Source organism: Paramormyrops kingsleyae, chromosome 3 (genome assembly GCF_048594095.1).
Source record: "Paramormyrops kingsleyae isolate MSU_618 chromosome 3, PKINGS_0.4, whole genome shotgun sequence".
NCBI lineage: Eukaryota > Metazoa > Chordata > Actinopteri > Osteoglossiformes > Mormyridae > Paramormyrops > Paramormyrops kingsleyae.
The window spans coordinates 9,604,132-9,624,992 of record NC_132799.1 but is presented as its reverse complement, the minus strand read 5'-3'; the positions used below and the strand labels follow the sequence as shown (position 1 = coordinate 9,624,992).

The 20,861-nt window shown below is 42.0% G+C and overlaps 2 protein-coding genes across 9 annotated transcripts in view; one reads left to right on the top strand and one right to left on the bottom strand.

The window, feature by feature from the left end:
* The first annotated feature begins 73 nt into the window (after positions 1-73).
* zranb1b (zinc finger, RAN-binding domain containing 1b) lies at positions 74-18,869 on the top strand. The gene is made up of 11 exons (XM_023841312.2): positions 74-397; positions 1,749-2,522; positions 6,758-6,945; positions 7,886-8,039; positions 9,526-9,597; positions 10,022-10,220; positions 10,794-10,914; positions 12,028-12,157; positions 13,291-13,520; positions 15,289-15,508; positions 17,640-18,869. The coding sequence occupies exons 2-10, from the start codon at positions 1,784-1,786 to the stop codon at positions 15,505-15,507; spliced, it is 2,052 nt and encodes a 683-aa protein (XP_023697080.1). The 5' UTR covers positions 74-397; positions 1,749-1,783; the 3' UTR covers position 15,508; positions 17,640-18,869.
* Positions 18,870-20,861, bottom strand: part of ctbp2a (C-terminal binding protein 2a) — an 81,197-nt gene continuing 79,205 nt past the window's right edge. For 7 of the 8 annotated variants that reach the window (XM_023840872.2, XM_072709574.1, XM_023840861.2 and 4 more), the window contains one exon: positions 18,870-20,858. In XM_023840872.2, the coding sequence (XP_023696640.1) occupies positions 20,678-20,858 (181 nt within the window). In that variant the 3' untranslated portion in view covers positions 18,870-20,677. The remainder of the gene's footprint in view (positions 20,859-20,861) is intronic. The other variant, XM_072709570.1, reaches the window with a different exon arrangement.

The following is a 20,861-nucleotide window of genomic DNA, read 5'->3' as shown; positions in this document are numbered from 1 at the left end:
TAAAATGCCGCATAGAAAAGCATCCAATCATGTTCACTGGCTCATCCATGTGGCAACGCCACAGACACACCCCTTTACCAAGGGCCCTGTTGAAGGTTTTATTTTGGCTTATTTGGCTTCCCGGTTGCTACCGTAGGTGGTATTTGCTGGATCTGGATCACAATGGTTTAAAATCCTAATAGAGAGGCTATAAGGGGTGGCGTTTAGAGCGCGAGTAGCTCCTTTATTTCTGCATTATATATAATGGTAAATATGTAGCTGGCTGACTGCAGTACTTGGAGAGAAACGGGACGCGATCGGGATCGCATTTGGACAAGCCGAAGAGGACGGTGGAAGGGCTGGCCAATCGGAGGATCGTGAGGCGCAGTCTGGGAAAGGAGGGTAAACACTACAAAATGTAAGGGCCTGCCTACATGTCAAAAAGCGTCTGCAGAGCATGTAACTAATGCCATTAAGCCGCCATTCACAATTGAAATCTTTTCAATTGCGTTGCGCTGCATTCAACCAAACAATCAACAAGCTGTCATTTACAGTACCAGCTGTTAGTTTGACAGCGATCGTGTCAGGAGAATCTGTCAGCCTCATGATGTTGCTGTAAGGTAAGCTTATAGACACTGAGCAGACGCCGATGGAGCCCTGTCTTGTACAGGACCCACCCGGTGGCATGTTGGATTTCAGAGGTATTCGAGAAAAGCTTCGTCTTCTGGGAAGTAAAATACACAGGAGATACTTCTGATAGCTCTGATTGGTACCAAAGTGCCTTGTAATTATGACCAGGTTAATGGCTGTGTTTAAAATGACCATACGCATTCACATTTGACAGGAGTTATTCTACCTGTTTATATGGAGCGGTGGGCGTTACTTCAGTTGAGTTTCTTACAACTTGTCTTAACTTTGAGGAAGTGCATAGCAAAAGATATTTCCTTTATTTTTGGTTATAAGTACGGTTTTGGCAATCGTGAAGAATTAAAGGACTCGTACCTGGTCGCCATTATTGTTGTAATAATAATAATAATAATAATATTCAGATGCATTAGTAAGTTCTGTTTATAACAAGGTCAAAAAACTTCCCAATATAAATCATGTTTTTGTTTTGCGTCAGCAATAATTAAGAACGATCTGCATGATTGTTCAAAAAATGAACAGTTAATTATTCATATAATATTAATAATGAATTATTTTAACTCTAAAGGGCTGGTGTCGGACTTACTTGCCTAACTTAATGCCTACGTTCCTTTTAAATATAATCAGGTATGATTTCTTTGAAGTTTCTTTTTTTTTGGCCTCATCTTTTGGGAATTCCATGGTGACAGTTTCTGTCAGCAAGTCTATAATATAGAGTTATTCTGCTTCATAATGCTGAATACTCTGGGGAGCATTTGTTTTGGGATTTCTGGTCAGAGGCTTAGAGTTACATAAAAGCTATTTGGATTTATTTATTTCAGAATCGCGGTGCATAATTATGATTTGATATTCCTTTTTGGCAGATGCGTGATACTAAACAATGCATATTCTTTTTTTTCTGTCTCTCACTCTAGTCATTGTGCAAATAAAAAAAAGTGATCACTTCACATAGGCCAGTGTAGTCGTTTATTTGTCTGCCAATATATAAATATGTTTTGCAGATTTGCTGCCTTATAAATAAGGTTCCTCTTTTCAAGTTTTGCTGTATGAGATGTTTCTAGGTCTTGCAACGTAGGTATGGTGTTAGTAAAGCGGTTTATGAATATGCTTGTTTGTTTCTGCAGCTTTGTGCCCGAGCGCGCAGGGTGACTCGCTCGCTATGACAGAGCCGGGTTCGAAATGGGCTTGTGAGTACTGCACGTACGAGAACTGGCCGTCTGCAATCAAGTGCACCATGTGCCGAGCCGTGAGACCCGGTGGCACCATCATCACCGAGGACCCCTTCAAGAGTGGCTGGGCTCGAAAGCCCTGGCGAGATTGGGGCCCCTCTCCTCCCAGCAGGGACACTGCCCTGCTAATATGCCCTGATCAGATTGCCCATGAAGCAGTTGCCAAATGGTCCTGCCACATCTGCACCTACCTGAACTGGCCGCGTGCAGTGAGGTGCACGCAGTGCCTCTGTCAGCGGTCCTGCAGTCCCGTCGAGGTGATCCAGACTCCGGGACCTGTGTCCCAGCCACCGACGTCTCCGTCACCCCCTCTGACGGACTTCTGCGCGGCAAACAATGACCGCAACAAGCCCCCGGCTCATGAGCAGCACTGTACAGCTTGTGGGTCTAGTGAACCGGGGACATTAGGGCAACCCAAGCGCGACTGTTCCCTCGCCGCCACCGACGAACGGGACCAGCAGCAGGGATGCTGCAGCGGGGAGCAGAGGAGGTCCTCCTCCAATCCTGAGAGCCAGCCGGCGGTAACCGTGGACTTCCAGAGAATCGAGCTGGCAGCTGCGAGCAGCAGCAGCGGCAGCAAGGAGGAGAAGGAAAACAGCTTAAAAGAGCTGAAGCTGATTCAAAACAGGTTGAGGAAGACAGACTTGTTGTTTCTCAATGCCTGTGTAGGTGAGTAGCCGCTCTGGGCCGGCTCCCTAACCATGACCTCGCCGATTCTCGCATCGGGAAACTAATTTCAAATGTAGAAGGTGTTGTGCTTCAGTCAGCTGCAATTTTTTAAGAAGGAAATCCATTGCTGATGATTGATTTTAGTTGCCTTTCAGATTTGACAAATTCAAGACAGAAAATCTTTCCAAAACAAAAGAAGAGTTTTTTTTTAAATTTGTTTCCCAGTGTAAAATGTGGTATCGTAGCATTATGATGTTTTATGGCTGGAATAATTTGAAAAAGCCGTTCTCTTAGGAGTTTTGGTTGTGTGACTTTCAATCTCTCTCTTTTTCAGCATGTTTATATGATTACAGTGACTGATTTTAAATACTTAAAGCTATTTGTTGTGTTGTCTCTCAGGAATATCTGCATTTATGTCAAAATGTTGCAAAATGTTAATCTACGGTTTCCAAAGGCTGTAGCGGGCAAGTAAGGGGGAATTTATTCAAGGAAGGGGGGGGGGTTGAAAAGGCAGGTAAAAAGGGGGTTTGGATCAGCTGATGAGAAATTAGCTCCGTTTTCAAGTGACTGTGTCCAGCTCTGAATTCACTGGCAGTATGTCAATTCAGTTTCATTTATTTTTATATAGCGTCTTTCATAACAGAGTCAGCCAAAGCACTTGACGTGGATGTGCGGTAGTTTGTTACTACTTCATTTATACAGAATAACACATGAAACTGGGGACAAAGGGGAAAGACAAAAATGAAAGCCAGAAGACAACAGAGGAGAGGAACCAAAAACTCCTAAGTAGGGAGAAAAAATACTCTGGGAGTCCAAGGTCAACTGGTCAAAAGCAAAGTGTAAACTGTGGTCAGGGGCAGAACTAAAGTCCATCGGGGCGCCAGTTCTCGGCGTCGGCCTGCGTGAGTCGGCAGATTGAAGGCCGCACCCACGGCGTCACGCTTCCATGGGACGGGTCCAGCACTCCAGCGCATTACGGACGGGAGGAGGCAGTGTCCATCTTCTGGGCTGTCTGTGGTCAGGGAAACATAAGCATCTTGCTCCTCAGTCACCCTCTGGCTTCATCTACCCACCACGTGAGTTTGCGTCATGCTGGTTGAGGTGAACACTCATCCTCCCCGGAGAGACGGGCGGATGCCAGCTGCATCCCGTCGGTATTCCTGCTAGGTGTCTCAGGGCTTCCAGCAGTGGGCATAATGTGGTTGCTGTCCAGAGATGTGGTACTGATCATAGTTAGCTGGTCTTTAGTGGACCCATTTCTGCCTGAGGCATCAGAGGTGTTAATGTGCTTTTATGTTTTTGGATGGGTGAGAAAGAAACCGAGATGAGTGTCAGCTTGCGCTGGCCAGATTGGCCAGGTTTAGGAGAAATGATAGACAATTTTACCAGGAGTGCGCCCCCTACTGGTCAGATGAAAATGCCATTTGAACATATTAAGTTATATAAAATGTTATCATATTGTAAGGCTTATGTTAGTCATAACAATGTGTAATTATATTTTATTGTAAATGTAATTGTTTTTTTTTTACAAATGTATTTATCAGGATGAATAACTGCTCCCTCAACTTGCACTCCCTGGGAGAAAAGCCTAGAGTCGCTTGATTCTTTATAAAAATGTTTTGTGGTGAATATATTGCTTTGCTGATTGTGGAGGGTATTTGTTCACGTTCTGTGCTGTTTGAAGCTGCTGGCGGGAACATGTTTGTAACAATAATCTGTTTTCCATGGAAAAAGCTGTTTCTTTCATGTTTTCAATGTAGCGTTTGACACTGTGCTTGAATTCAACAGGACAGATACACAGAAGCAGGCCTGCCGCTAGACAGCTCTGTGGTTTGTGCTGGCAACTCGCCTTCTTAATTTATATTGATTAAATGAGTTAGTTGCTTAAGAATGACAATTTCAAGGAAATCTAGAAATGTAAACCTTAGTTATTTAAAGCGTGGTTTTTAACCACTTAGGATCAAACATCTAGCACAGAAGGTCTCCTTTTGGGAGCTTCATCACATTTCCCTGTCCTTTTACCATATGCCTCCGGACTTCCTACAGTAACCCAATAAGCTAGCTATTTGGCCCGGTTGCTGTGATTCGCTGCAACAACCTTTTTATCGATATTATCCGTGTCAGATGGTAACACCTTAATAAAAACAATGCAACCTCAGCATGTTCTGTAACTGTACTTGGTGAATGGAAAACATAATGGAGGGATCGAATTTTACATTTGAAAAGTGGTTAAGCATGAATGCATTGGTTCGACAAGGACTATTACATCACATTTATTTTTTTAGTAGACATTTTTGTCCAAAGTAATGCGCATATGTGGCAAATAGCACATTATATTACATGCAGCTGTCAAGGAATGAACTTGGCATAGATAAGCACATTTAGGCTGAGCTTTCAGTGCATGCCCAGGTACAAATGTAAACAGCATTGGAACAGGAGATAAACAATACCTTTTAAACATTGCAAGAACCTAATAAGAATTTGAGTACTATTTTGTTGGATTTTGTTTAAGTTACTGTTCATGAAGGGGTTGGAATTAATTTATTGCAAAGATATCTACCATAAAATGAGAATACATTTCAATCATAGTAGCTGTAAGCTGTAAGATCAGTGATTTCATGCAAATGCATCCTTACGTTTTAGGTTGCATAATCATTTGTATTATCTTTTGTCTTCGAGTCTGTCCTTTTGTTTCCCATTTTAAACAAACAGCAGCAGTCTGCAGTTTTTGAGCCATTTTCTGCCGCATGTTTGTTGACACTTAATTCACACTTTTTCCTGCCATGGCAACACAAAACTTGGAATTCACACTGGTGGTTAATGGTCACACTGGCAGTGGAATGGGCTGCTGAATTTGACTGCATTTTTAATCTGTCACTCTTCTGATATGTGAATCTGTAGAATGACTTGCCGACTGTATTATGCGCTACAGATTTTCTTTACTTCTCCTCAGCATCATGGTTGAAAGGTCCATGTGAGCCAAGGATATAGGTTGTAGGGTAAATAAAGATTGGGGGGGGGGGGGGGTCTTTGAAGATTGTGGAGGTGCAGTAGTTAGAAGGCATCACGCTGCCGGAGCCTCAGAGCTCTGCTTTTGCAGTGATAATTGGATTCTCTGTGGCGAAAAATGATTCTCTCCTCCTTGCTCGCAACAGCAATCACCTGATCCTTCTTGGGGCCGGCGTGCAAGGTGTACACCTGCTCCGAACCAAGTGCACGAAAGATGACTGCGTGTGGGCATTTAAGCATTTACCTCGCTTTGGGTGTAAACCTTATGAAAACTCTGATGCATAGGTTAGTGGTTCAGATCCCGTGGCTGGCTGAGTGATGTCACGGTAGGGGCCTTGATCGAGGCCCTCCACTTCAGTTGACCCAGGGATGACGCTGCTTTCTCAATTTTTCGTCTCTCTGGATAAAAGCTACTATGCTGTATAAATGTAAATCACAGTCAATGCTTATGTGTTCTGAAATTTACTGAAATCTGAAATCTTTGAGTTTGTTTTTTTGTTTTTTTTGCAATGGTGTTTAAATTTTAGTAGTTAAAGAAGATTTAAGTATATGTTTAGGTATAAGATTCTGTCTGGCTTGCCGATTAATGTGGTCCTGTCTGCAGTATTAGGTTTCAGCTATAAATGCAAAGGTTGTCCGACGTGTCACTTTACAGCACTGAGGAAACACTACAAATTGGGTGGATCTCTGAGTATTCCAGCATCCACGTCCACTAGCCCTCTGCCTGTCATTCCCATTTTCCACACACCACTGTCCTGTGTTACTCTGCAGTTAATGTGAATTGTTGCGAAATGCTGCCGTATTCTGGGGAAACAGATGCTGAGTATACTAGGCCCACAAATGCGTGTCCCAGAGATGCACGTGTGCTCTTCTTTCCTAACTGTGCCTCTCACTGTCTTTGTGAGGACTGTTTGATAGTATGCTTGCTTCACAAAACAGATGTCTTTAACAGCAATTATTTCTTCTAGTCATTAGAAATCATCATCCGCTTGTTTGATTTTTGAGTACAGGATTTTGTTAGCTTTATTTGTATTAAAGGGGAATTTAAGATCCCCCCCCCCCCACTTGTTCTGCTACTCATTGTCTCAGGTAACTGAAGCCAATGAAGAAAGCAGCTGTTACAGGATTTCTGCCTGCTCCAAAAATTAGTGACTGAATGCTACGTGCAGCACTGAGTGCTTAGAGTTTTAAACACATACATTTACTGTGCCCTGTCTCATGCCCAGGTGTGGTGGAGGGTGACCTGCCCCCTGTGGAGGCCTACAAGTCGGCGGGGGGGGACATCTCCAGGCAGCTGACGGCTGAGGAGGCAAACCTCCTGAATCGACCGTCCGCTTTCGACGAGGGCTTTACGCTGGTCCACTTGGCCATCCGCTTCCAGAGGCAGGACATGCTGGCCGTGCTCCTCACAGAGGTAAAGCGTGGATGGAAAGGAAGGATCTTAATTAAGGGACACCTCACTGCAACTTTTGGCCTGGCAAGTTAGGCTCAGTCAGAAGAACCCCATCCATCCACCCATCCATCCATCCATCGATTTTCTGTTAGCGCTTATCCTATTCAGGGTTGGGGGGTCTGGACCCTATCCCGGAGGTTATGGGCGCAAGGCAGGGAACAACCCAGGATGGGGCGCCAACCTATCGCAGGGCTCACACACACACCATACACTCACACACCATTCACTCATACAGTCAGAAGAACCTTTAAATAGATTATAAGAAAAGTGTTTGGTTACCATTGCAAAAAAATTTTTTATTGACCTTTTGTTTACCCACACAGCACAGTGGGTGTTAGGCTGAGGTAAGGCTGATTAAATGTGAATGAAGAAAGTATTTATTTATTTAAAATTCAAGCAGTCACTAAAGTGTTGACAAAGGTTTAATTAAAATCAAGGTATCCATTTTATATTATTTACCATTTTAAGTTTAATTAATGTAGTTTATTTGGAAAAAAAATATTTTAATGTTATTTTAGTTATTGTGCCCGTGTTTCTTGTTGGGGTGGACCTTCAGAGTAGAGTAGTATTCATAAAACAGAAAGCACTTCTTTACACAGTGTGTAGTTAGAGTATGGAATAGTCTTCCTGTTAGTGTAGTGCAGGCTAAAACCCTGGGTTTTAGTCAGAGCTAGATGAGTATTGTTTACTCACCTTTAGGGGAAATTCACGTTGGGCTGTGCGTGACTATGATCGATGTCCGTTATGCTGTTTGCATGATGGCTGCTTTGCAGAGTACCTCAGTTTGCCATGACAGGCCGTCACATGTGGAATGCCAAACTCTCACGATGGACAATGAGGGCTGCCTGCTACTTGACTGCCTTGCGTAAGGCTAGTAACCGCTGTGTATCACTGTGCCCAGGTCTCTGGGCAAGCGGCCAAACGCATCCCAGCCATGGTGAGTCTGGAACTGACGGAGCAGATCCGGAGGGAGGTAGCTGCGTCTCTCCAACAGCGCAAGGGGGACTTCGCCTGCTACTTCCTCGCAGACCTCGTCACGTTCACCCTTCCGGCAGGTGAGCGTAGTACCACATCCTCCTCTTGTTTACAGTAAGCATACCTAGCCAGCTTTGGTTCATATCCCGTGTAACGAAATACAGATCATAGCTGAAGCTCTGTTCGTTTCAGGATGTCATGATGATTTGGTCGGTACGGGTTGTGGTGCGTGTTTGGGTAGATCAACGTTTAAATGTCAGGCAAGAGTTCAAGAATGTATCTGCAGCACTGTCTTGCGATTGGTCGTTTCCTGAGTATCCTCAGTGCCCTCTCTGATACCTTATTGTCTTTTTTCCATGTTAAACTTGCATGTTAGCCTGAGGTCAAAACAACAGCTTTCTGTTCAGCTCAGTGCGTGCATGTGTGAGTCAGAGAATAGATAGCAGTTGTCTTTGTAGCATGTGAATATAAACTGCTTTTGGCAGACACATCCATAGCAATAGTTCAGCTATTTAAAATACCTTTTTAAAATTGCCATGAAAGCAGACTACAGTTTTTTTTTGTTTTTTTCAGTTAAGCTCACAAAAATGACAGTGCCTGTCAGGAACAGGTGTCAATGGTTTTATGGCTTGCAGTTTTAAATGTTAATTTTCCAACTAATGTCAAAGGCATGAAACATAGGATATGCCTGACACTTACTGTTACCCCGATGCTGCAGATGACACTGAGCTGATAACTGAATTTTAAAGCTGTAAATTACATAGCAGATACAGACACTCCTCTACTTACGAACTTTCAGACATACGAGCGAAGAGGACTGTAAGTCCAAATTGTGTTCGTTGGGCTCCCGTTTCCTGTCCGCAACATTTACATTTACAGCATTTGGCAGACGCCCTTAGCCAGAGCGACTTACATAAGTGCTTTAATTGAGTCCTTATTGACTCAACATCAATAATTTTTTTTTTACACGCCAATTCCGCCTAGTACGACTTCTGCCTGCTACTCCCGCCGCGCAGCAGCGTAGCGTGCGTACTCCCAGCGTGCAGCAGCGTAGCGTGCGTACTCCCAGCGTGCAGCAGCGTAGCGTGCGTACTCCCAGCGTGCAGCAGCGTAGCGTGCGTACTCCCAGCGTGCAGCAGTGTAGCGTGTGTACTCCCAGCATCCTAGCTCTTTGTACTTGCGTATACCCTTAAAATGATGTCGAATAAGGACTTACGAACATTTCAAGTTACAAACGGGCGTTTGGAACGTATCTCGTTCGTAAGTAGAGGAGAGTCTGTAATTCTTAAAATGTATGTAAATTTATACACCTTCTAACCACATATCCTGGGTGGGGTCTCGAGGGAGGGTGTGGCTTGGTGTCGATCCCAGGCAGCAATGGGCTGTGGTGCATCCTGGATCATCACAGAGAGCATACATGTACAGGTCATCGGCAGAAGCTAGTTAGTCTGCAGGTCAGGTGTGAGGTGACAGTGCTCCACTGAGCCACTGTGCTGGCCTGCATTTTAATTTTTATTTTGGGCTTCTGAGGGGGGGGAAAAAACAAATAAAATGTGTTCTTTGTAGATATCGAGGACTTACCCCCTACTGTTCAAGAGAAGCTGTTTGATGAGGTCCTTGATCGAGACGTACAAAAAGGTAAAAGAATTTATGTAAGGTAATTCTGAAGAAAGTTCATGACTTGTTGGTTGCAAGGAACAAAATTAATGATGATTTTGTAACCACTGGTATAGTTGTTTTCATAGATGTGAGAAAACGATGAAGGTGCTTCCGCTGACTTTTCATTCATATCAGGATTAGCTGTGACGTCTGGTCCTTCTGAGACCTCAGTGCTTATATTGTAATTAGGGTAATTAGGTTTGTGCGTATTTCTAATTGAAAGGCACACTCTCCTGGGAGCACAGTGTTTGTGTGTTCCCGTCACCCTATGTTCTGAGTTCTGGAATTCTCAAATACGTCTTTTGACCTATTTAGCTACACAAAGTAGGTTACGGGGGTTCCAGTTTGCAGGAAAGGAGATGAATACAGAATAAGAGATTAAGTCCATCTTTTTCCTTGGCAGAACTGGAGGAGGAATCTCCCATTATAAACTGGTCACTGGAGCTGGGAAGCCGTCTGGATAGCAGACTTTACGCCCTGTGGAATCGCACTGCGGGAGATTGCTTGCTGGATTCTGTGCTACAGGCCACTTGGGGCATCTACGATAAGGACTCTGTGCTCCGCAAAACTCTCCATGACAGCCTGCATGACTGCTCACACTGGTGAGGTATTGGTCAGTAATGGGCAGGTTCAGATGTATCCCAGAGTATAAATCCCATCCAGTAGTCATATTTGCATAGTCACGTTGAAGATTGTGGGCGGCATGGTGGCGCAGTGGTTAGCCCTGTTGCCTCACACCTCTGGGACCAGAGTTCAAGTCTCCATCGTGGCTGCATGTTCTCCCCATGTCGTTGTGGGGTTTTGCCCAGATACTCCCTGGATAGTCCCAAAACATGCTGAGTTTGATTGGAGTTACCAAATTGCCTGCAGCCGTAAATGGTGTGTGTGTGTGTGTGTGTGTGTGCCCTGCCATGGGTTGGCACTCCATCCTGGGTTGTTCCCTGCTTTGTGCCTGTTGCCTCTGAGATAGGCTCTGGACCCCAGAGGTGTTTAAAGCAGGAGTGGGCAGCTTCAGGAAGAATGTATCCCAGAACATAAATCTCATCCAGTAGTCTGATTGTGTTCTTCTGTAGTGTTCATATTTCCATAGTCAAACTGAAGCTTCTCGGGCTTTTTGAGGTGATTGGTGTTTGCCGACGGATTACGAGAGGCGTGACTGTGTTCTGCGGCCTCAGGTTCTACATGCGCTGGAAAGAGTGGGAGTCGTGGTACTCACAGAGCTGCGGCCTGCAGTTCTCCTTGCGGGAAGAACAGTGGCAGGAAGACTGGGCATTCATCTTGTCATTGGCCAATCAGGTAGGAAGACTTCCCACACGGCCCTGTCACTGTAAAGACATCACACTTGTGGTTGCCATGCTTATATAACACATAAGTAGACCTGAACTGTAAAATATGAGTAGTTTTGCTTCCTGTCATTTGGGAATGGCTTGGATTTATAGAGAGTTTTATAGCTTAAGAATTTTGCAATATTTCAGAATTTGGATTCAAGCACATTCTCTCCAGGGCTGCCATTATTGTATCTTTAATACAAGGGCAGGATGCAGTGATGTGGTTAATGCCAAATGGGGATATTAAGCCCTTTTGGTGACAAAAATAAATGTTAGGCAATGAAATGTAAATATAAATCATTCTGCATAAAAGTGTTGAACAACAATAAGGAAATTTTATTCATGTTTATTGTTGATATTGTCGTATTGTCGGAGAAACTCCGTCGGTAAACAGGCACATGTGTGAGATATTATGACTGCATCAGGATAGTTAAGATGAAATATGTGTTCAGTGAAGTGGATCATAGTTTTACACCAAACAGATGAGTCTTTATTAGCAGTATACCTTGCCAAGCATGATGTTTTGTAATAATTTGTTTTAGAGATTTAAAGATGCAGTGTATGCAGTTTTGTGCTTTTGTAGTTTACAGTTTTAAGCTCAGACACGTCAAATACTGATCTGTTTGTGAAGTGTACATTAAAGCCTAACTGGATTTTGTTAGTACTTTCACGTAAATGATGGAGCACATTAAGAGTCAAGAGCAATAAAAATTCTCTCTCTCTCTCTCTCTCTCTCTCTCTCTCTTTCTCACACACCCCTCTCTCTCTCTCTCTGTCTCTCGCTCTCTTCCTCTCTCTCTCTCTCTCTCTCTCTCTCTTTCTCACACACCCCTCTCTTGCTCTCTCTCTCTCTGTCTGTCTGTTTCTCTCTCTCTCTCTCTCTCTCTCTCGCTCTCTTCCTCTCTCTCTCTCTCTCTCTCTCTCTCTTTCTCACACACCCCTCTCTTGCTCTCTCTCTGTCTGTCTCTTTCTCTCTCTCTCTCTCTCTCTCTCTGTCTCTCGCTCTCTTCCTCTCTCTCTCTCTCACACACACACACACACGCACACACACACACACACTCTTTTCTCCCCTGTACTACAGCCCAGGGCCAGCCTGGAGCAGACACACATTTTTGTTCTTGCACACATTTTCCGTCGGCCCATCATAGTTTATGGAGTGAAGTATTACAAGAGTTTTCGTGGTGAAGCACTAGGGTACACTCGATTTCAAGGTGAGTGCTTTGATTAAATTTCATTGCACTACAACTCAAAGTTTACGCAGTAAAGTGAAATGTTGTTCAGTTTGTAGAAGTACAGTGTTTTTTTTACCCCTTTAATCCGAAATGGGGCGTGAAATAATCTCAAACCTTAAAATGTTGTCCTTTACCCAGCATGCCTTGTCTTATTTGTTTCATGTTTCATTGAGTCCTTATTTAAACTCCAAGGTACTGCACATTTTAGCCTTGTGTCTCAATATTCATTTAACAAGATGCAACTGGTAAGAAAAACTTGAATCCCTTGAAAGAATAAAGAAAAACTTGATGCCATAAATTATTCTTTTTAAAAACAAAAACTAAAAAAATATAAGAATGGATGCCCTGAACTAAGCATGCCCTGATCATTAATACATTGTTATTTTTGACTTTTATTAATTTTCCCCATAAGATCTTCCCTGAGGGGGTGGGAAGGATCAACTTATTGCATATTACACAGTTTGCAGATTCCCCTGTCCAAACACGCCTACTAAGCCTGGTAATTAGCTGGTTTAGATGTGTTTGAGCAGGGAAATCTGCAAACACTGTTGGATTCTGGACCCCCCAGGACCAGAATGGGGGAAGCCTGCGTCAGAGATATGACACTGATCTAAAAACAATATTTACGATGCACAACATTTTATATAACAAATACTGAACAGACCCTGTATTGATGTAAAAATCATGCAAAATGGACTAAAATCTGCTGCCTTTTTCAAAAATTTAATTAAATGATATTTTTTACAAAAACACGGTACATCATGCTCATTATGTTGATTTATTTATCTATTTTTGAGCATGTGTTGGTCATTGCAGAAAAGTATGCTGAATGCAGAGTGCAGACCTGGACGGCATGTTTTAAAAACAGTCTGGTTGTAATTTGCAGCCAGTGCAAATGTTGCCTCACGCTCTGCTAATGGAGGATGTATTCCGTCCGGCATGTTATAAGTGCAGTTGTAAAGCCAGTGCAGTACTTGTTAGTAAAAGGTTGCTGTGCATTATGGGCACTTATTCACGTTCCGGGAGCAGAGAGTCATTTGGCTAGAAGGGGAAAAGAGACCGTTTGCCGCATTAACGCTTGGGATTCTCTCCATTCCCATTTCTTTTCCAAGGCGTTTACTTGCCTTTGCTGTGGGAGCAGAGCTTCTGCTGGAAGAACCCCATCGCTCTGGGTTACACGCGGGGCCACTTCACAGCCCTGGTGGCCATGGAGAACGACGGCTATGACAGCCGAGGGGCGGGCGCCAACCCCAACGTGGACGATGACGTCACGGTGATCTTCTTGCCGCTGGTGGACAGCGACAGGAAGTTGCTACATATCCACTTCCTGTCAGCCCCGGAGGTGAGGCCTAAACGACGTTCATGGGAACCACCGTAGGCTACGTTTTTGCTCCTGGGAGGGAGCAAAAACATGGACTGTCAAGGGGGCCCCGAGGACCGGATTGGAAAACGAAGATTTAAACCTACGCTCTGGGTTTTTCTCTTAGAATATTCCCTTTGTTCGATACTCTTACTTAAGCCTACGGTCTGTGTTGGGTGTCTGCTTATAATCTTTTAGTCAGTCTTCCATCTTTCCATTTTAGAACATCCAGTACAGTACAGCCTGGAGGCTGTGTCCGGCAGCTTAGGGCAAAAGACAGGGGAACATTGAGTGCCTCTCCTTTGCTGGGCACACGCATGAACACATTCATTCTCATGAACACAGTACATACATAACAGGGGGTGGGATTTAAAGTCTATTCAGTCATATTTTATGAAAAATTAAATCCTCTTGATTAGGGCTGCTGTGATTAGTTGATGTAGTCGCGTAAATTGACACATTTTAAAAAATATATATTTTAATGAAAATACCTTGCGTCAGTTCATTGCGACAAATGTCCTGAAGAGAAAACACAGAAGCACTATTCTGGATGATGGGCTGCCAGAAACCATAAAACCACCATAAATGTTGTTTATTCGTGTTTATTATTAAATTACCTTATTAATAAAGCCATAAAGATGTCTGCCTGCTATCTCCATTGAATAAGCGTTTGGGAAAATGTTTAGGCTAAAATCTGGGCATTTTCTACATTCATTGATGGTGCTGATTGATGGACTTTAGACTGCAAGAAGTATCACCATCCATCAGCACCTTTATACACAGTATCTCCTCTTTTAATAGATGTTGTGGCTGCTGATCTCTCCCTTTCTTCACCGCGACTTCAGTACTTATTGGTTCCATTATTTACCATAACTGTTGCAGGTGGCCTGCTCTACTAACCGAACATAAAAAGCATAAGGATACACCGAATTTATACAGGTTACTAACCTTTGGGCATCACAATAAGCATCTCATTAATATTTTAGGCGTATTAATAATATGCTCATTGAACTGTGGGCGTAAGGAAGGTCTGTATAACGCCGAAAAGCCGGCATCTGTTATCTAAAGCCCTGCCAGGACATCGAGTTTGTTGCTGTAAGAATAAAATTAACTTAAATCAGCCAATTCGATTTTCTGGAGGAAAATTAATTGTTTAGATTAATCGACCAACCGGTAAAATCGTTGATAGATTAATTGATAGAAAAATAGTCATTAGAGGCAGCCCTACTCCTGATGCAGATTTCTTTGGTAGTCAAGTATGATTTTGCTGAGATTATATTGAAAGTAAATACGGACAAAGGGGCGGCTGCAGATTAGTTTTGTGTTAAGTAAACATTGCAGAAGCAGTGACATACTTATGACAGTGAGCTGTCACATCTAGTTGCTAATGGAAGTTTGCATCACCAGCAAAAATTTCAGTGCCCCACCATCGTGTTTCTTACAGCAACACTGCAGTATTACAATTTATACTTTGCGGCCGAAAACTGAATATGTAGGTATATCTGAATATCTATGCTTTTCTGTTTTGGTTTATTGGGTAATCGCACACATTAAAGACATCCACTTTACCTATTCAACACTACAATTAATAAGTGATAACTCAGCGATAGATGCATTATCAGCTTCTCTGCCAGGAAGTGAACCAGCGCTCTTGAAGTTGTATGAATGTCTTGGACTTTCAATGCTGCCCGATGACAGTGACGGTGTTTCAGTCCAGCGCAGAGCGCTGACCTTTGACCTCCGTTTCTAGATGGGGAGTGAGGAGCGACAGGAGAGGCTGCTACGGGAGTGGCTGGACTGCTGTGTTACGGAGGGCGGCCTGCTGGTGGCGCTGCAGAAGAGCTCTCGTAGGAGGACCCATCCACTCGTGGCACAGATGCTGGACAGGTGGATGGACGGCTATCGGCAGATCCGACCGCACGCCGCTCTGTCAGACGGTGAAGAGGACGATGAGGATGACGACACATGAGGTGCTGGGGATGATCCTGGGTACTGGGGGAGTATAATGCAATGGTCTGGGTAAATCTGTAATGATTCCCAAACCTCCAGTTTTCCCCTTTTCCTTGGTCAAGGGAAAATTGCTGTATGCCACCTACTTACATACTAAACCCATGACGAAAATGGCCAAAAAACCCTAAAAACCGATGAGTTATATGCTTTGCTTGAAGAAAACAGCCTAGATGATTTGAATCAAGTTCAGGGATTCTAATGTCATTTAAACGAGTGTTTGAGTGGTGGGCTGTCCTGAATGTCAATCCTTTTTTTTTTCTTTTCTTTAATATAATTCATGTGATTAAAAGTATTTTGTCAAAGAAGGAAATATGAGTGTACAACAGAATTTATATTGATTTATTATAGACCTCAAAAAGCACAATTTAAGCTTTTCAGTTGGCTTCCCCTTTTGTATGTTGTTTGGGGGACTAAATAGCATTTTCAGATACGAGTTCTCCATCTGAGGGAACTGTATGGTATCGATATTTTTATTCCTAGTAATGCACATTTATAATAGATTTAAACATGGGTTATACATTTGCCTGAATACAACAGACTATTATAAAATGAAGAAAATGAATATTCCATTTTGTCATAAAGGTTGCCATTTAGTTGAGCCATTTAAAACACCCCCGATACATATTTAGCTGACTATTTAACCCATTGATGGTTAGATCCTTGTGTAAAAGACAGCCACCTGCTCAAACACATCTAAATCTAATTACCAGAAGAATCTCCTTCATTATTTTCATGACTGAATTGAAGACCAATTTTTTCAGTCTTGGTGGCTGTTTTGTTGCACTGAGAACAATCTTCATTTCAATAACGTTTCAGCATGAATTCTGTACCTCAGTCTGATGCTTCAACTTGGTGCTTATTTTTGTGGAGAGGGGAATATTTAGCAGTTATTTATTAGTATCCAATTATAATCCTTGATTTTTTGTCAAGACTTCTTTTTCTCTATTTGGTCTTTAAATTTCCATCTTGTGTAATTTTTTTACTATTAACTTCTAATAATTTTGAACCGATCTTGATTCTTACAACCAAGTTCCAACAACGTAACACCAAAGCAAAAACATGGGTTAATTTGATGGATGGATGAAAATACTTTGTACTTGTTTGCGTTGTATTTATGCAAAAAACTTTTGTTTTTTATTTCATGTTTGAACGGAAAGTACAAGGTGCAGCTGCATTCAATATTAAAAATTTAGTTCAATGATGATATCCAGTATTTACCCTTTCTTAACTGTGACTGTCTGCATGTTTATTTAAAAATTTAAGGTATGATCATTGGTGGATTCTAGAATTAATGACTTTATTTAATGGGCCATTATGTGCTGTATATATTGACTTAATAAATCCCATTACCTTCATTAATCCATAGTCTAACCTTTTAAAATGCCATTGCATTTGGCAGAGAAACTCATTTTTGTTTGCTTGTGTTTAAATTTTTACATTGTTTAATTACTCTTCATGTGGAAGTCACTGCGTCAATATCCCAATGTAAATAATTAACTGTACCTCAAAAGGTTATGTTGACTCTTGCATTAGAATAGGGGGATCAAGCTCACTTCAGTTAATAGGCAACATTGGACTCAATTCAGTCTCAACTGGGGGATTTTTATGTGCAGTTGGCTTAAAGGGCGTGGGGTAGAGCTGATGGGTCTCCCCACATAAGCTAGCCTCACAAATGATTAGAGACTGATGGTCCTGATCGAAATGATTACCGTTATAATGATACTGGTATAACACTCAGTGAAATCCGGTAATAAACTGAGGCAAACAGAATGTTCTGCGCAGTTAATCACCATACTGTATTTCACCGTGTGGTGCTGAATAAAGAAAACGTATAAAAATAGGCAAAATCTAGAATCCTCTCTGCGATTGCATATCTCGTTATGTTGGCAAAAGCCTGACTCATATTGGAGCACATTTCTCCACAAACCCACTATCAGAGTAGCTAACCTTGACAACTATGTTACTGGTCTTCCAACTACTATTAAAAACAAACTACATTTATTTTGTCTGAGGTACCCTTGCAAGCTGTTGGTTTTTTTCAGTATGGTAAGTGCTGTTGTGGCCTACTAATATAGCGTTATTTTTTTTCAGGACTTAGAAATCAGCGTGTCCTTAAATCATCATCAGGCTGGATTATTCATTTTGTATTTTTTAAGTTCACGTGGGGTGTATGAAATGAAGCAGCAACAGAAATAGAATTCAATATCAACCGAAACAAACACTGCATTGATTGCATAGTCAGAAATAAGCTACCACTGGGTATATAAGGAGATTGATTCCTGCTTTGAGAATATCTGAGTAGTCAGAGCAACCTATAGGCTTAATTCCAGTTCCCGAGTAGCCCAGCTATAGAGGTATGATAGCTAAATCACACTAAATCATTTGTTCATGCTTACATTATTATGATGTCGCATGTGTAGCGAACCATTTAAACTACTAATGTTAAGTCAAATTCCAGGACATTTGCATTAGATAAAGGACCTGTTAATACTGCCTTTACAACACCAGTGGCTTTCAATTGGTCTGTTTACCCTTCTTTGCCCCACATGTAGTCATCTGGAGCTGACAGTGATTATATCAATTCCGTAGACCTGTATCTCTATGTAGACAAATATTGCAAAAGGAATTTGGCAGGATTGGTTACAGTGCAAGAGGGAAACAAGCAAAAATAAATGCAATTATTTATATTAATATAATATTCCTATTCATAGTCCCCATTTCACAGCATTTTCAGTAAAGATTCCAAATCAAAAAGATCAAACTTTCCATAACTAGGCAGACTGACTATTTTGAGACATAAAATTGAGCAGACATAGAAGCTAAAGCTAAATGCACTCTGCAGTTAATTTGTATTTGTAAATGTGTTGCACTATTCAATTACTAAAACACAGAAAAGCCAGACACGGCTAAAGTAGCGTTCTCTCACTTAGCATATAGACTGTATAACAGCGCCCCCTTCTGGAAGTTATGTAAGTGAATGGCCAAGGGTAACAGGATTAGTCTAGCCACAAAATTAAATTTGCATTTTGACAGCAGTGATATTGGATACTGAAGCACTTTTAAACACTGCTTTCCGGAGTATGTATGATACTCTCAAAGGAGGTTAATTACCATGACATGTAAATGTTGCGTAATTTACAGATGAAACAAATTGATAATAAAATAGTAGTACATTTTTAAAGTGTCATCACTCTGCCTTTTAAAATTAAGGCATTGTTAAGTGTTTTTGGGGAAAATTGGATATAAATTTGCTAAGCCAAGCATTAATATTATGTATCTATTATATGTGTGTGTATGAGTGAATAAAGACATTTCACGTGATACAGTTTCAGAGCTGTATTTTTTATTTGAACTGCACCGAATGCTAAATGTCCACCTTATACAAGAAACAAATACAAATACTCACACTAAAATCCAAACATGCCACTGGCAGCCTTGTTTTTGCTATTGTTGGGACACTAGAAAGATCTGCTTTTGCTCAGAGCACACAGCACCTCCGAGATGTTCGACTGGCTTTCACTGAAACGTAAAAGAGGGACGCCCGCAACAGAAAACTATGGTTATAAGAACATTTAACTATGCAATACAAATCTAACAGGACTCTGAAAAACAATTAACACCAAAAAACATGGGATGCTTGTTATATAAAAAAATACCACAATGAAGACAAGGAAGGGGAAAGGAAGTAATATTCAGATTTTTTTTTTTTTTTTCCTTTTCATTTTTCTCAGACAAAAATTTTGGGGAAAAAAAATAATCAGTTTTCCTGAGTCAGTTTAAAAAGAAAAAAAAAAGAACTTTAACTCTTTCCCATCCACAGTGTGGCATAATCAAAAATCAAGGAGAAAGAAAAATGTGAAAACAAAAGATGACTTGGGAATCACACTGAACTTTGAAAAATGGGAGATCACCAAATACAGATGCTTAAACTGAAAGTTGATTAAAATCTATAAAGCCAAGCTTCTTGGAAATGTTTATATTTTGGTCTTCTGTACACAACATCCCACACCTAGAATTACATGATTCTCTGATTCCAATAAGAAAAGAATGATCAACATATACCTAAGTCAAGATTTTTCTAAATTATACTGAATAACAAATTTTAAATCAGGTGCCCCTGTGTGGCTAAGAGGCATAACCACTGGTTTTCCAAAAATGTTTTTGATAATGCCACACTTGCTCAGACCACAGATAATACAAGCTATCAATCATGAAGTCCCTATCAAGTTATAGTAACCTCATGTAATTAATTAAGAGAGTAACAGCTAACCCATTGCCAATGTTAGTGACACTGAAAAAATTCAAATCAACATTATGTAAATAAATTCTCTTTTTTGTAAGAAAACACATGGCTTGTTCCAAGATGCTTGGTAATAGAGAATAATAAGAATGTCTATTGAAGTGTTTAAGACTGAAAGAATAAGATCACTGGTTTACTGCACATCAGAATCGTGGCTGTTTTGTGGCTGGTATTTTGAAGATTGATGGCTGACTCTCAATGGCAACGGAGTGTGGCCAGGAAAGGGTTAAAGTTCACATTGCCGATTGCTGTTGCTGGGAGCAATCTATTTCCTTTTTTGTCTGATAAATATATATAATATAATTTTCTATAATATTCTTTTTTTTTCCCCCCCACACTGAATAACAAACGTTAACTTCGGGGCCGGGGGGGGGGGGGGGGGATTAAAAACTGAATAAAAACACAAAGAGACACGACTGATATGAACGGTGGTCATGAGTTTAGGGCAATGTTGGTGCAGATGCTGAAGAAGGCAGGTTCCATAACTGATGATGTCATCATTCTTCTGAGTTGTCCTGTCTTGTACGAGCAGGAGAAGCAGGTCATCCCACAAGGAGTGGGAGGGGGGTTTGGGGTAAGACGGGGGGGTGGGGAGGGGGGGGGGGGGGCAGGGTGCAGCCTTGCCTGCCTGTATGCTATCAACAGGTCCAAGGAAAAGGGGCATCCCCCCAAAAAAAATATATTACACTGAACCAAAAGAAATAAAGAACAAAACAGATAGTACAAATCCGTGGAGCATGTTGTGGCCCCCAGTTTGGAGTGGCAGAGGGTATGATTCACTGTCTCTTGGTCCCGGTCGAGTATTGGTGTTAACGTTCCTGGTCTAGTGCTATTGCTCGGTCAGGTGCTCCCGTGTGTCACCGTGTTTGGGGGGCTGGTTGGGCGAGGGGGCCTGTGTGGGGTGCGCACCAGTGGGCAAGGTGTGAGCGATTGACAGCCCCCCGGGCACAATGCCTTCCATCACCCCGGGAATTCCTCCTGGGGCCACGCCCACCACGCCCGGAGGGTACCTG